The sequence below is a fragment of the Telopea speciosissima genome, chromosome 4 (assembly GCF_018873765.1).
Source record: "Telopea speciosissima isolate NSW1024214 ecotype Mountain lineage chromosome 4, Tspe_v1, whole genome shotgun sequence".
Taxonomy (NCBI): Eukaryota; Viridiplantae; Streptophyta; class Magnoliopsida; order Proteales; family Proteaceae; genus Telopea; species Telopea speciosissima.
Window position 1 is genome coordinate 27,530,317 of NC_057919.1, and position 13,446 is coordinate 27,543,762.

General features: G+C 39.7%; 3 protein-coding genes across 3 annotated transcripts; all 3 read right to left on the reverse strand.

Moving 5' to 3' along the window:
- Positions 1 to 4,084: 4,084 nt before the first annotated feature.
- On the reverse strand, positions 4,085 to 4,414 carry LOC122659141 (putative per-hexamer repeat protein 5). The gene has a single exon (XM_043854289.1). It carries the CDS (start codon positions 4,412 to 4,414, stop codon positions 4,085 to 4,087), a length of 330 nt encoding a protein of 109 aa, XP_043710224.1.
- A 4,440-nt stretch (positions 4,415 to 8,854) lies between these two features.
- Positions 8,855 to 10,179, reverse strand: LOC122659142 (probable disease resistance protein At5g47260). The gene is made up of 2 exons (XM_043854290.1): positions 9,580 to 10,179; positions 8,855 to 8,905 (listed from the first exon to the last, which is right to left on the reverse strand). Exons 1-2 carry the CDS (start codon positions 10,177 to 10,179, stop codon positions 8,855 to 8,857), a joined length of 651 nt encoding a protein of 216 aa, XP_043710225.1.
- A 99-nt stretch (positions 10,180 to 10,278) lies between these two features.
- Positions 10,279 to 12,606, reverse strand: LOC122659143 (probable disease resistance protein At4g27220). The gene has a single exon (XM_043854291.1). It carries the CDS (start codon positions 12,568 to 12,570, stop codon positions 10,279 to 10,281), a length of 2,292 nt encoding a protein of 763 aa, XP_043710226.1. The 5' UTR covers positions 12,571 to 12,606.
- Between the last annotated feature and the right edge of the window lie 840 nt (positions 12,607 to 13,446).

A 13,446-nucleotide genomic window follows, 5' to 3' on the forward strand; every position in this document is an offset into this window, starting at 1 on the left:
AATTTGGGAGAGGGTTGCTGACAGGCTATGTAGACCTTGTGCCAGTGCAAGGCCAATGGGAGTCATGCATGTGCATTCTAGAAAAGAGGTAGAATGGTTATTTCACATGGAGTGCTTCATGTGTAAGAGCATAAGTGTTGCCAGCAACTTTTTTTTTTAATATTTTTTTTAAGAAAAAGAATGTTGTTAAGCATATGCTAGCACTTCCCTTGTCTATTTGTCACCTCCCTCCTTTGAAATGACAAATCTGCCCTCTATTGTGGGAGGATACAGAAACATCAAGAGGCACTAACATATGGTACACAGGCAGACACGGAATTCATCTTTTTTTTACCCTTTCCTTTATGAAACTTTTTATGATTGGTAACCCACAGAAAAAATACTAAGTGGATGCATTTATTCTTTCATATGAAAAATGATGTAGTAACTCTGATTATTAAATATGGGAAAGAGAACGCCACTTGGTCGCACAGTGCACGCCGCCCTTGCACCCTAACACAAGGGCACTTGAAATGACCACCGCATCGGATCTTTGTCCCCTCCAAATCCCTGCCCGGCCCAGTTCCCATAGTGCCTATAATAGGGGGCGCAATGATCACCCTACCCCTGCCCAAACACTCTCCCCGGGTGGGGTCCACCCTCCCTTATTACCGGTACTGGGAACTGGGCCAAGCAGGAAACTGGAGGAGATAAATTTCCCCCTTCTAGATTTGAAGTCGATTGTAATGTCATTGATTTTCTTTTTCTTCTATTCTCAATAAAAGAGAGGCTGAAAGATTTATGGATTGTTTGAGAAAACAAATCCCTACCCATCATGATTAACAAATATGAGATCACCAAAGGCTCAAAAATTTTTTTCCCCTAAATCATGTAGGAGCTTGCTTTATTATTAATATTAGGGGAAACTACATTGCTACCCCTTGAGATTTGTACTAAATATAGAGCAACCCCTTGTATTTTTAAATTATACAACCGCACCCCCTAAGTTTTCATTCCGTTAGTTAGAAGTTACGGTGTTGATTAAGTTTTCCCTCAAATGACTAATATACCCCTTTCAGGGTGTGAGCTTACCATTTTGCCTAGGGCATCCCTAATACAAGGTGTTTTTCTATATTTACCCCCATTTGTTTGAAACACTAAATTTTTTTTCAACCGTCCCTTATCCTCCTCCTCTTTCTTCTTCTTCTTCTTCTTCCTCTGCAACCCCACTGGCCCCACCACCTGCTGCAACCTAGCCCCACCCACCACTACCCCCTTCTGCAACCCAACCCCACCACGTCCCACCTTCCCGTCTCCCCCTCCCTCTGTGACCTTAGGAAGGTCAAGATGATCCGCTCGGTTCTGGGAGCGGAAATGCCAGAATCGGAGATCCTCCAAGCATTTTCACTCTACGGAAACAGACCAGATGCAGCTATAAGCCTCATGCTCAATACCCCTGGGTTTTTAAATCCACCGATGGATGTGAAGCGAACGATTACAAGCACGGGAGCCCGGATTTCTACCCAGATAAAGGAAAAGACGCCTGAATATTCCGCCGGAGCTGACCCCATTGAAGTGCTGGAGCCAAAAGCTGAAGTGATGATGGAAGAGCACGCAATGGGCTTTGAGAAGAACCCTGTCAAAGAACTGGAGACGAAGATCAAAGTAAAGGAGGAGCAAATCGTTGTGGGTTGTGTAAGTTCCAACGGAGCTCAACCCATTAAGTGCAGGAGCCAACGGTTGAAGTAAAGACAGAAGATCCTCCGATGGGTTCTGAGAATAACTTTGTTAATGAGTTGAAGAGGAAGATCAGAGTAAAGGACGAGCAAATCGATGTGAGTTTTGAAACGAATCCCATAAATGTTCTAGAACCAAACACCAGAATAAGGAAGATAGAAGAACCCAGTATGTATTTTGAGAGGGATGCTATGAACGGATTGAAGGTGAAGATCAAAGTGAAAGAGGAAGAACTCGATAAGGGTTCTGAGAAGAACCTTATAAATGTTTTGGAGAAGGTACAAGTAAAGGAAAAACTAGCAAGTTCAGACCAAGGTCTGGCGATTAAACGACAGACGGCTTATACCCGTCTTCGTTATCAACCTAATCAAAGAGTTCCTTCTTTTGTGGAGCAAGAAAGCACTCTTTTGAGCCCAGATGTAGAGGATGGGGAGTTCCTAGAAGAACCAGACTGGTTTCTAGTGGGGAGGACTTCTGTCACGGGGGTTTCTACATGCAAAAGGAAGAGGTTAGAGTTCAATGAGATCGTTCATTTCACCCTCCCTAAGAGATTTTCAGATATTGTTCGCTTCTCAACCAAACGATCAGGGGAGGTTTGTCACTGATCCTGTTTTCTTGAGTTTCCTTTTATTTTACTTGTTTTTGTACCTGAAAGTACAAGAATGAGTTCCTTCGTAGCGGAGATGAGGGGAATTTAGAGAGGGAGACAAGGAGAGAGAGAGAGAGAGAGAGAGTCTCGGAAGAGAGAGAGCAGAACAGAGTGTATTTTCCCTTCCTAAGGTAACAGAGGGAGGGGGGAGACGGGAAGGTGGGACGTGGAGGGGTTGGGTTGCAAAAGGGGGTAGCGGCGGGTGGGGTTAGGTTGCAGCAGGTGGTGGGGCCAGTGGGGTTGCACAGGAGGAGGAAGAAGAAGAAGAATAAGAAGAAGAAGAAGAAGAAGGGACGGTGATGGGGTGGGTCCCATTAAATTTATTTTCAGTGTAAAATTGGAAAAAAAAATTTAGCATTTCAAACAAATGGGGGTAAATATGAAAAAACATTCTCATTAAGGTATTAGGGATGCCTATGGGTAAAATGGTAAGCTCACACCCTGTAAGGGGTATATTAGTCATTTAAGGGTAAACTAAATCAACACCGTAACACCTAAGTAACGGAGTGAGAACTTAGGGGTGCGGTTGTATAATTCAGAAACACAGGGGGTTTTCTGCATTTAACATAAACCTCAGGAGATGGTAGTGTAATTTTCCCTTAATATTCTTAATATTATTAAGGACAATAGAGTGATCAAAGGTGCATGGCTAAAGATGAATCTGTTTTATTTTTATTTTTTTGGTAGAACGAAGTTTACTAATTTGGAAATACATGTGTACAACCTATGGCATCAACTTTGCAAAGCCGAGAGAGCCAAAGAATGGAATGTGGCCAATCTGTCTTACACATGATAGACATGACCTTCCTTGCTAAGGCATCCGCTACACCATTGATAACCCTTGTAATAAAAGTTGATATATATAAAAATATATTAATACAGGTGACAGCATAACAGAAAGGTCTTCTAATGACATACGACCAAGTGGGTCTCATATCGTCCCATATCATTAATGTATCAAAGTTATTAATTACATCTTCTGATCTCTTCCAGGATGACTCAATACATTGACGACTCAAGACAACCGATCTAACTTAGTCGACTGTAATAGCTCACCATCCACTCAGTCAGATCATAATACGAATTGACCCTAACTATAAAAGGAACAATATCTGACAGAAGTAGATATTCATATTTATTACTCTTACCATATTTCACTCATATGTATACTAATTGTCCGGTTCTAACTTTACCATCGGAGTTATCCCGAATTAACTTCGGATTTATCCGATCATTCCCTATTTCTTCTAGGGACATCCACCTCAGCAATCCATCCCAGCAAGTTCAGAATTAAGCGGCAACACGAATTTTTATCCTATGCAGTTACTGCACGGTGCAGTACTATATCGTGCAGCGGCTGTAAAGACCATGTGCATCATGTGGGGCCTGTTGTGCCACATGGTCTCTGCTGCGCCGCACGATGCAGTACTGCGCCGCACGATGCAGTACTGCACCGTGCAGTTACAGGAGAAGATAACGATTCGGCAACACAAGTAAAAGAAACAGAATTAAACAAATGAAGTAGAGAAGGTTAACAACAATAAAACAGAAGATTTAAGAAAGCAACACTCTCCAAGTAACTAGTCCAAGTGCACACATGAAGTTTTCTAATTAGAAGCACATTAATTAATATAGAAGCCACACCATCTTATTTATGTACAACAATGGTGATAATTAAACAAGCACAAACAAACTGTTAACAGAACATATATCCTTCACTCAGTTTCCATCCTCACTACCATGTCCATACCCTGAACCAGAACCCACTCCAACTCCTTGATCACTGCCAGAGGCCGAGATAGACCTTGAACCAGAATAGGAACCAAGCCCAAGGCCAGAAGCAGAACCAGATCCAGACCCAGAAACCGAAACTCCACCCAACCCAGAACCAGTCCCAGTACCAACTCCCAGCCCTATGCCAGTTCCAAGTCCCAGGCCTCCACCTAAGTCGTTCAAACCCAAGTCCTTCCTTGCAAATCGGCTTTCAGCTACAAATGCAAAGGCAGAAACAAGCAAAGCAAGAAGAGTCAGGTACTTGAGGATAGCCATTATCTTAAGAACTCAAAGCACGAAGAGCAGATATACTAGTAATGGTTGATATGAGGAGAGAAGTAGAAGTCATCTATCTATATATAAATTAGTTGTATCAGTGTGTGATGAGGAGAGGAGTTGAGAGGTGATGATTTCAACACATGGGCTTGCTATGCTAGTGCGCCACCGGCCACCCTTAGTGGGTTGGTGTACGTGGGGGCATTTGAAATTTGATAAATGCCAATATTGATTGTTAAACAGTGGAAAGCAATAAGATTGGGAATTGGGATTGATTTTTTTATTTTTTATGTTTTTTGTTGCGAGGAAAAGTGGAATCCAAGTTGAGCCCTAATAAGTATTATCTTCTAGTACCACAAGTTGCACAAACATGAGATTTGAAAATGAGGACAAAGCTTCCATCTTTGGGTACTTGATTTGCAGTTGACACCTCATGATCTGTGAGGGATTTTTTTTTATTTTTTATAAGTAAATTATATTAAAAAATGAGAAAAAAAAAATTAAATATACAAAACATAGGAAGCCACCTAAAACCCCTTTAAAATAGGCTTAAAGAGGGAAATGGGAGGGCCACTAACTAAAACGAGACAGGTCCGCATCAACAAAAGTGCCAAAAACAAGGAAGTTACAACCGATAGTAGATATAGAAATCAGTATCCCCTTAACCAATTTATAAGTTCCTCTGGGAAGTCGATTTGTTGGAGAATAGTCTCCAAATTGATCACCCGTAGATAAGGCAGCAATGTAATCTGCTGGTTGATTGACCTCCTTCCACATATGCTTTTATTCCACCAAAAAAAGACAGGCACTCAAATGGTGGATTTTGCTCTTCAACCACTGTAATGCCCAAGGACCTTTAATCTTTCCATTTAGTAAGTCCTCAGCCAATTTGGAATCTGATCGAATAAACACTTCATAGAAACTTTTTTCAATACATAAAGTCATACCCCGAAAGATAATGTACTATTCCATAGAAAAGACTGATCTATCTACACCCACACCTACAAAAGCAATAATGGAGGAACCCATAGCATCACAGAGTCAGCCCTCCGTAAATTTCCTTTTCTTGGGATAGTGAGGGATGTTGCTACACCATTATCAAATACTAATGCTATTCAAGTTTTGAAAACTTGGAAGGTCTGCACAAGTGCTCATTAGTTTCTTCAATATTGCTCTTTCTCACAAAACTTGATACACGATATTACATCCCTCAAATGCTTGGCACAAATTTAGAGCATCACATTTGTCTACAAATTAGAGTGACTGCCATCCTATTTCCAGTAAGAGTTAACAAGAAGGATCTGAACAAAACAAAATCAAAAAAGATAATAATAAATGTATCAGTTTCGAAGTTTGTCCCGCTCCTACATATTGTATGTCAAAAGGAGAAATTTTGTGAGGTATATGATGGTGGTAGTGGGTTGGATACAGATCTCCTACGGCCCAGCTGTCCGTAGCAGCCTGTGACGTGACAGGGCCGTGCGTGCAATGACCGCCTTACCCCTGCTCGGGCAAGGCACTGGGCAGGGGGTAAGGCGGTCATTACGCATGCGGCCCAGTCTACGCCGCACAGGCTGCTACGGGCAGCTGGGCCGTAGACGATCTGCATTGTAGTGGGTTTGGGTTTTTCTCTTATTGTCGACAGATAGATCAACCCGGTTTGGAGGGATATTGCCATGTTTTATTGGCTTGTTGTGTAAACAAGATAAAGAAGAAGGATTTGGGCATTTTTCGTGTGAGGGTTTTTTGGGCAGAGTTCTTGATTCCAATTTTGGGTGTTCTTGAGAGATTTCCATTGTATTTTTCTTCCATCACATCATGAATCATCTTCAACTTCGCTCGTGGATGCAGCACATCTAATTGGTGTGTTTACCACATTAAATCCCTGTATTTTGTTTTTTGATATGACCGAGAATACTCCAGAACCTCTTGTACGCAGAAGCCAGAGACAAAGAACGGGCCTGTGGTGTTAAACGATTACATGTAACAGAACTTCGTTAATAGTCGAGTTCTTGGGCATGATTGTTAAATAGGAAGAAGAGTCGTGTAATGGGTATGGAAAATTAAAAGAAACTTCTCAAGTGGAAGACAATTTTTGCCTTACAGATTCTACAAAAACCACCATTGATAATGGTGGACGATAGCACAAATGAGGGGAGATGTGTTGAGTTGCTAGGAGTAGGAAGTCGTGTGCATGAGAGAGGGAGAGTCCCTCTGTTCTTCTCTGTAGTTTGTGTTTTTTTTTTTTTTCTTTTGATGAAAGTGTAATCACACAAATCACACACCAATCCCAAAAAGTTAACCAACTTTTAAGATCATGGGCTGGCGGATATACACAACACACATCACACTCACACACTCCGTGTGGCTGTTCTTCTCTGTAGTTACTACGATTTCACAAGCCGAAGGTCAAAGACTAGAACAGAAACAAAAACGAGAATCGAGACCGCAGAATGTATTAAAAGCCCATTCTAGAACGGGCCTCATTCTTTGATCCGTTCTGTATTTAAAATTGGAAATGCATATCAATAGGGATGTAAACGGATCGAATTCGGCTCGGATACATTTCGGATGTGATTGGATCTGAATATTCTTTGGTCAAATACGGATATAGATGGATTCAGATGCGGATCGAATTCGGATTTTTGGCCTTTTACATCTCTGCCTTGTGTAACCCAGACCTTCCTCCCCCAAGTGGATACAATTCACTCTCAATCCACATCTCTTAGATCATGATTTTTTTTTCCTCATATTCTAGAACCTATTGAATCTTCAAAAACCTTCAAGATCATTATTTATTTAAGTTTTTATTAGTAAGTATTTGGATTTTTTTCTGGACGGATTTTTATCGGAGTATTCGGATTTTTTTTCAGATATATCTAAACAAATATGGATGTCCCTAAACAGATACGGATGCGGATCGGATTTGGATTTTCGATTATCCATTTACATCCTACGTATCAAACGATGTTTTTTTTATAGCATGTATTTAATTGAATGCATTCCAAAAATGCATACCAAAAACAGGAAGCGGATCGGATTTGGATTTTCGATTATCCATTTACATCCCTACGTATCAAACGATAGGATTTTTATTGCCAAACATAGCCTTGGTGTTGGATCAAAAAATTAAATTAGTTACTGGAATCTATGTGTGCAATATTGTCCATAATCTTATGTTTATATTCTCAAGGGTTAGCTGCAGTCAAAACCAAGGAATGCATGATTGGACAAAAAAGATTTTCTTATTCGGCTAAAAAATCAGAATTATATATTGAACTGAAAAAAGAGGATACAAAATTAACATCTAGGCATCCCTAGACGAATACAGGAAACCAAGGAAAGATTGGAACCCCACCTTGGGCATTCCCATCAGCAGGGGACACCCATCTAACCACAAAAGGAAATAAAAACTATCAATTTAGAAAGAAAAAATCGAAATCTCGGCCCACCAAAGGGTCTCTTCAGATCTTCCCTAAATGAGTGGGGAAGTCGATCATTAAGGAAGAAAAATCCTTAATGAAATAGAAATCAAATGGAATAGAAATTCTAAAATAGCAAAAGAGTTGTTTCAATTAAAATAAAACTCAAAAATCTTTAAGAAGCTCCAATCTTGCCTTACAAATCATGGAGTCGACTCTGATTGAACAAGGACAACAAGAGAGTCACATTTTACCAATTTTTTTTTATATTTTTTTTTAAGTTTTCTCAGGGCATGAGAATCTTTTCACCATAAAAGGGGAGAGAAGTAGACACATGGTTGAACGTTCCCAACCTTTTCTCTATATTTAATTCCCAATTTTATTTTTATTTTTTTTTTTCAAGTTTTCTTAATCCTTATTATCTCACGGGGTTCTTAATTCCAAAATATTTTATATGACGTTTTGTATTGGAAACATGAGCTCCTTCCCTTACATAATATGTAAGGATAGCTAAGCCTTATCATGACAAAATAATGTTAACTTCACATAAATGAGAGTCACATAGTCTTCCTATGAAAATGCAAGTAGCATCTGAGGTTAGCAAATAGCTAAAAGCAGTCAAATTTAACAATCATTATATAAGTTTTTTTCTTTTCTTTCAATTATCGCAAGGCATTGAGGGGAAGGTCATAAGCATCTATGCAAGAAAATCGATTTCGATAGAAAAACAAAGCATGAGGGTAGGAATCATAAGCTACATCAATTGTATCCATACACATTATCCTTCATATAATTATGCTACTAGAACCTTACTTAACCATTCGAGATATCTTCCAAATCAATTAAATGACAGGTTTGAGCAACAACTACATTCTAAGAAACATATGACATCAAGCAACATAGTAACGATCAATCAAAGTATCCTTCATATCATTCCTTGAGCTACTACTCTACTTAATGAACTGCGTCTATCGATTGCACACTCGGATCTCCCAAACTCCAACTTTTGAACTGTCCATCAATCGCTATCTCCCAAACTCCAATTTGCAAGAATGTAACAGCCTAATTGCTGCAAGACAAATATCATTAACATTTCACAACATTTTTGAGAAATTGACTGTCATTTAATTTTTAATAAACCAAGGGAGCAGGTTTTATTATTGATAGCCACTAATATATATGGAATCCATGAATTGGAATCTAGTTCTGTTCTTTGGGAGTTTGGACAGGACTGAAATGTAGTGGACATGTAGACCCAAGATCCCTTCCTCATATGTCAAGTTTCATTGTAAATGAAGTTAGTTATCTGTTAAAATAATGCATTAAAAAATCCAGAACTACCAAGAAGGTATATGGACAAATATGGGAGGATATGTGCATGAAAGGTTTAATGATTGAAATATGATTCTGAAATTTGATCGAAGGCTAAACTCATGTTATATCAGAAACTTACCAAACGGAGCCACAGCCCTTGTTGCTTAGTGCTCATCTGGAGGTCTTCTATGAAATCTCACCTGTTGGATAATTCCAGTTAGGCATATGAATCCACTGTTGCATTAAGATAATTACCTTAAGAAAAAAAATCTTAAAGAAGAATGACCTCTTTTAGCCCTTAAAAGAAAGAAAACCAAAAATATATAGTTTAGAACATTGATTTTACCTTCACAAACTTAATTTGACAAGGAACAAGAAATAATAGAATTTAGATTTCTTGCAGTACACAAGAAAAGATTAAGAATTTACCTTATCTCTTTCTTGTAAGTGCAACATGTCAACACTTTGGTCATCGCACTTCAACACATTGGACCATTCTTCTGATACCACAATTTCCCTTAGTTTTGTTGCAGCTTGTGGATTCACAGGGAGCCTTTTCAATTTGGGGCATTGCAGAACTTTCAATATTTCCAATAAAGGCCAATCATGGCATAACACCCCTTCGCTCACCATCGAGAGATTGGGCAGGGAGAGTAACTCCAGAACCCTTAGATGAGGAAACACCGCCGTGCCCATGGCCTGCTTTTCTCTGTCTCTGTTCACAATTATTATTTGCTCAAGATTACAACAATCACTAATAAGAAATTTTTCTAGTTGTAGGACACCTTGGGCCAAACTCATTGGTAGGATGTGCTTCAAGCTATCACAATGAAAGATCTGTAGGAGCTTTAGTTTGCCAAAAATTGCAGTTGGAAGTACTGATGAAGATGGATTAGTTGTTGAATTCAACTTCCTAATTAATGAGCTTCCTTTTGGAATATCCTCATCTTGCTCTGTTGAGATAATTTGCACCATTTCTGAGCACCACCAAATCTCAAGATGGTTTAGTTGTTGAAGCTTCTGTGCCATGGCTAGTGAGAACATAAACTTCAAACCCAATTTTTCCATGTACATCTTCTCTAGCTTAAGGCAGCTTGAAGGTGAAACAACACCCTCCCATATGGCCCTTTAATTTTTAAGAAGTCGAAGATCCAATCGTTTTAGTTCCGTCAAAGTAGACTGCACCGCTTGTAGTCTCTTGGAGTAGTTGAATACCTCAGTCGCCCTACTACAATTCAGTACCTGGAGTACTTCTAAATTTGGCAAGTTTGGCAGCAAATCAGAGGGTATGACACAAATTAGACTGAAACAATTTTGAACATATATGAATCTTAGTTTGTTGAAGCATCCACTTGGAAGATGTCCATAGCATATTGCTGTCAATTTGGGTAGGGACTTCAAGTATAGCTTTTCCAAACTCTTAAATGCAATTCTTGGAACCTCTAGATCTTCTGCCTCGACAGCAGTACTCAAAAGAAATTCAACATCACCACAAAGGTAAACATGGAGAATCCGCAATTTATTCAAACCCTGTGCACCACTAAGGCTTACAATGTACTTCAGACCATCACACTGTTTGAGCTGTAGACCTTCTGCTCGTTCCAACAAAAAGACCATCCAATTGGAAAGTGGAGGAGGTTGGATGGATCCAGAAATGAGCACCACATTGTTGAACTCATAGACAGAACTGTCCATAGGCCAATCGTCTCCCAAAGTTACTGAGAAGCATTTCAACTTTTCCCAGTGAAATGGGATATTTGCAGATGAGCATTTGATATTCGACACCTTTATATTTAGTTTAGACAAATGAGATAAAGATGCAACCTCAGATAAGCACGCCTTACTTCTTCTGCCATCTTCTGATCCTCCTTCGATCTCCCACTCATGAAAGCTACCCAGAAGATCGAGTTCTTGCAGATGCAGCCTCGATAGAGCATTTGGGACAATAGTCAAGCCTGGATTTCCTGCCAAATTCAACGACTTCAGATTTGTAAACTCTTCAATTTCTCCTGGCAAAGTCAATACATTGGAATTTGGTAGGTGCAGTATTTCAAGTTTCTTCAACTTCCCAAGCAATGACACATCGAAAGGTTGACATGAACTCGAACTAATTCGCAGCACCCGAAGGTCGGTTAAGCATGACAATGAAGACGGTATGTGAGACAGATTTGTTTTCTCCAGGTCTAGTGTCTTCAATGAAATCATCCCTAGAAAAAACCCATCTGGGATTTCTGTCAAAGCCCTGTTGTCTTTTAAGGATAAGGTCATAAGCTGAAAGCATTGGAGCTGCTGATTGGGAAGCTTAGTAATTTCATTTTGCATTAGTGAAAGTCGCTTGCAATTCGTTAGCTTTTCCTTATTTGGCCAATGTGTCAATCCTCTACCAGATCTTACAACAAAATCATGACCTTCTTTTGATGCAATCCATATGGCCACATCTCGAATCACATCATGCATCCTTACACATCCCTTCCTTCCACCATCATCTAATAATAAGCATGATCCCTTAAGTATCTCCATCCACGAGTGCAACCTATTCCTTGCATCAAAAAGGTTGTCAATGTCTTCAACCATGCCCTCTCCCACCACGTAAGGAAGTAAATCATCCTCAGAAATACTGAAGTCTTCAGGAAACATACAACAAAGCAAGAAGCAAGATTTGGTAGCATCGTTGGCAAGAGCGTCATAACTCAATTTTATGGAGCAGAAAACCTTTTCATGCGGCATACCTTTGATATCTAATAGTGAGCTTGACTTCTTGAGTTGGCTAGCCTCATCTTCCCACACAGATATGTCCTTACCTCTCAATGCCCTTCCAATTGCAAGGATTGCTAAGGGCAAACCCCCACATTCTCCAACAATTTGCTTTGCCACCGAATGCAGCATATCATCATCTTCTATTCCAGCAGCCCATTTGAATAGATCCCATGCATCCCCTTCTGATAGAACCTTTACTTTAACTTCAGATTTCGTCTTCATTTGATTACACACATCGAGTTGTCTTGTTGTGAGAACCACTTTGCAGTTTTTTCCACATAGAATTCCCAAGTCATCTAATAAATTTAGTGGCTTCCACAAATCATCTAAGACTATGAGGATTCGCTTTTCCTTCTTCAATCTATTAGATAAACGTCTTGCTCTCACATTCAGGGACTCTTCTGTAAGTGGCAAGCCCAAGTTCTCCGCAATGTTGCCTTGGATCTTCTTCAAGTCCATGTCTTGAGAGACAGTGACCATCACAACCACATCAAAAAACTCTTCTTTCAAATTTTTAGCCACTTCTTTCATCAAGGTTGTCTTCCCGACTCCTGCCATCCCATATACACCAACTATGTTGGTATCCTCATCCTTCAAAGCCTTCATGATTCGATCCATGGCTAATTTGGTGGAACTATAAACTTGAAAATCTAGTGTTTGCATGGATTCTAGGCCTGGCGGAAGCAGAGAAGGATCTGACACAATAGTCAATTTGCTGCCGTCATCTAAGATCTCCTTGACTTTGTCAAACAAGCGTTTTGCATCTTTCCCTACTTGATAACTCCTAGAGCAACAGAAACCCCCTTAGAGGCATCCCTTGATCTCTTCCAATGCATTATGTAAACTATTCTCCTCAGACTGCATTGTCTCCACTTCTTTTAACCAACCTTCCACCACAGCTCTGATCACTTCTCCTCTCGCGTGAGCTGCTTCCACTCTGCGTTGTACATCTTCTTGCTATTTTTTGAGTTTTGCCATTTGGTCTGTAAGTTGATTAGCGTGTCTCTTGTAATGAACAAGATAACTGAAGTTCCGTACTAAGGGCGGAGCCAAAACCATAACCGCTTTTTCGATGGCTCCAAAAACAAGTGACTCCATAGTGTACCTTCAGATTAGTAGAGAGGTGATGAGCCCTCAATTTGAATCAAGCTCTTGAAACTTAGATCAGGAAACAATTGGACAGGTCACGTTTATTGATTGCAACATGAATTGTAGAGATTTCCAATTAGGCTCTGCTTGTTTGCCTACAAAAAGATAAAAAAAAAATTCCTGTAAATAGAATTTTTCACTGTTGTTTTAGCATAAAGTACAAAAATAATAATAATAAAGGAATTGAAATAATAAAAAAATTACATAGAGAAAATTTTCTATGTAAATTATCATTTGCAGGATAACTTTTACCAAGGAAGAAACATTGCCTCAGTAACAGATCTATCTAGTCGGTCCCACCAATTTGAACATGCTTCGTCACTTTCTCTTTTTTTTTTAGGGAAAAAGAAGTTGCCTGGCAACGTTCCCCTGTGCCCACACACATGGGGC

Coding starts and splice junctions, on each gene's coding strand:
- LOC122659142 (XM_043854290.1), bottom strand. CDS start 10,179: ATGGCACAGAAGCTTCAACAACTAAACCATCTTGAGATTTGGTGGTGC. Junction 8,906..9,579: donor ACTTACAAGAAAGAGATAAG/GTAAATTCTTAA, acceptor TTTGTCTTGCAG/CAATTAGGCTGTTACATTCT.
- LOC122659143 (XM_043854291.1), bottom strand. CDS start 12,570: ATGCAAACACTAGATTTTCAAGTTTATAGTTCCACCAAATTAGCCATG.
- LOC122659141 (XM_043854289.1), bottom strand. CDS start 4,414: ATGGCTATCCTCAAGTACCTGACTCTTCTTGCTTTGCTTGTTTCTGCC.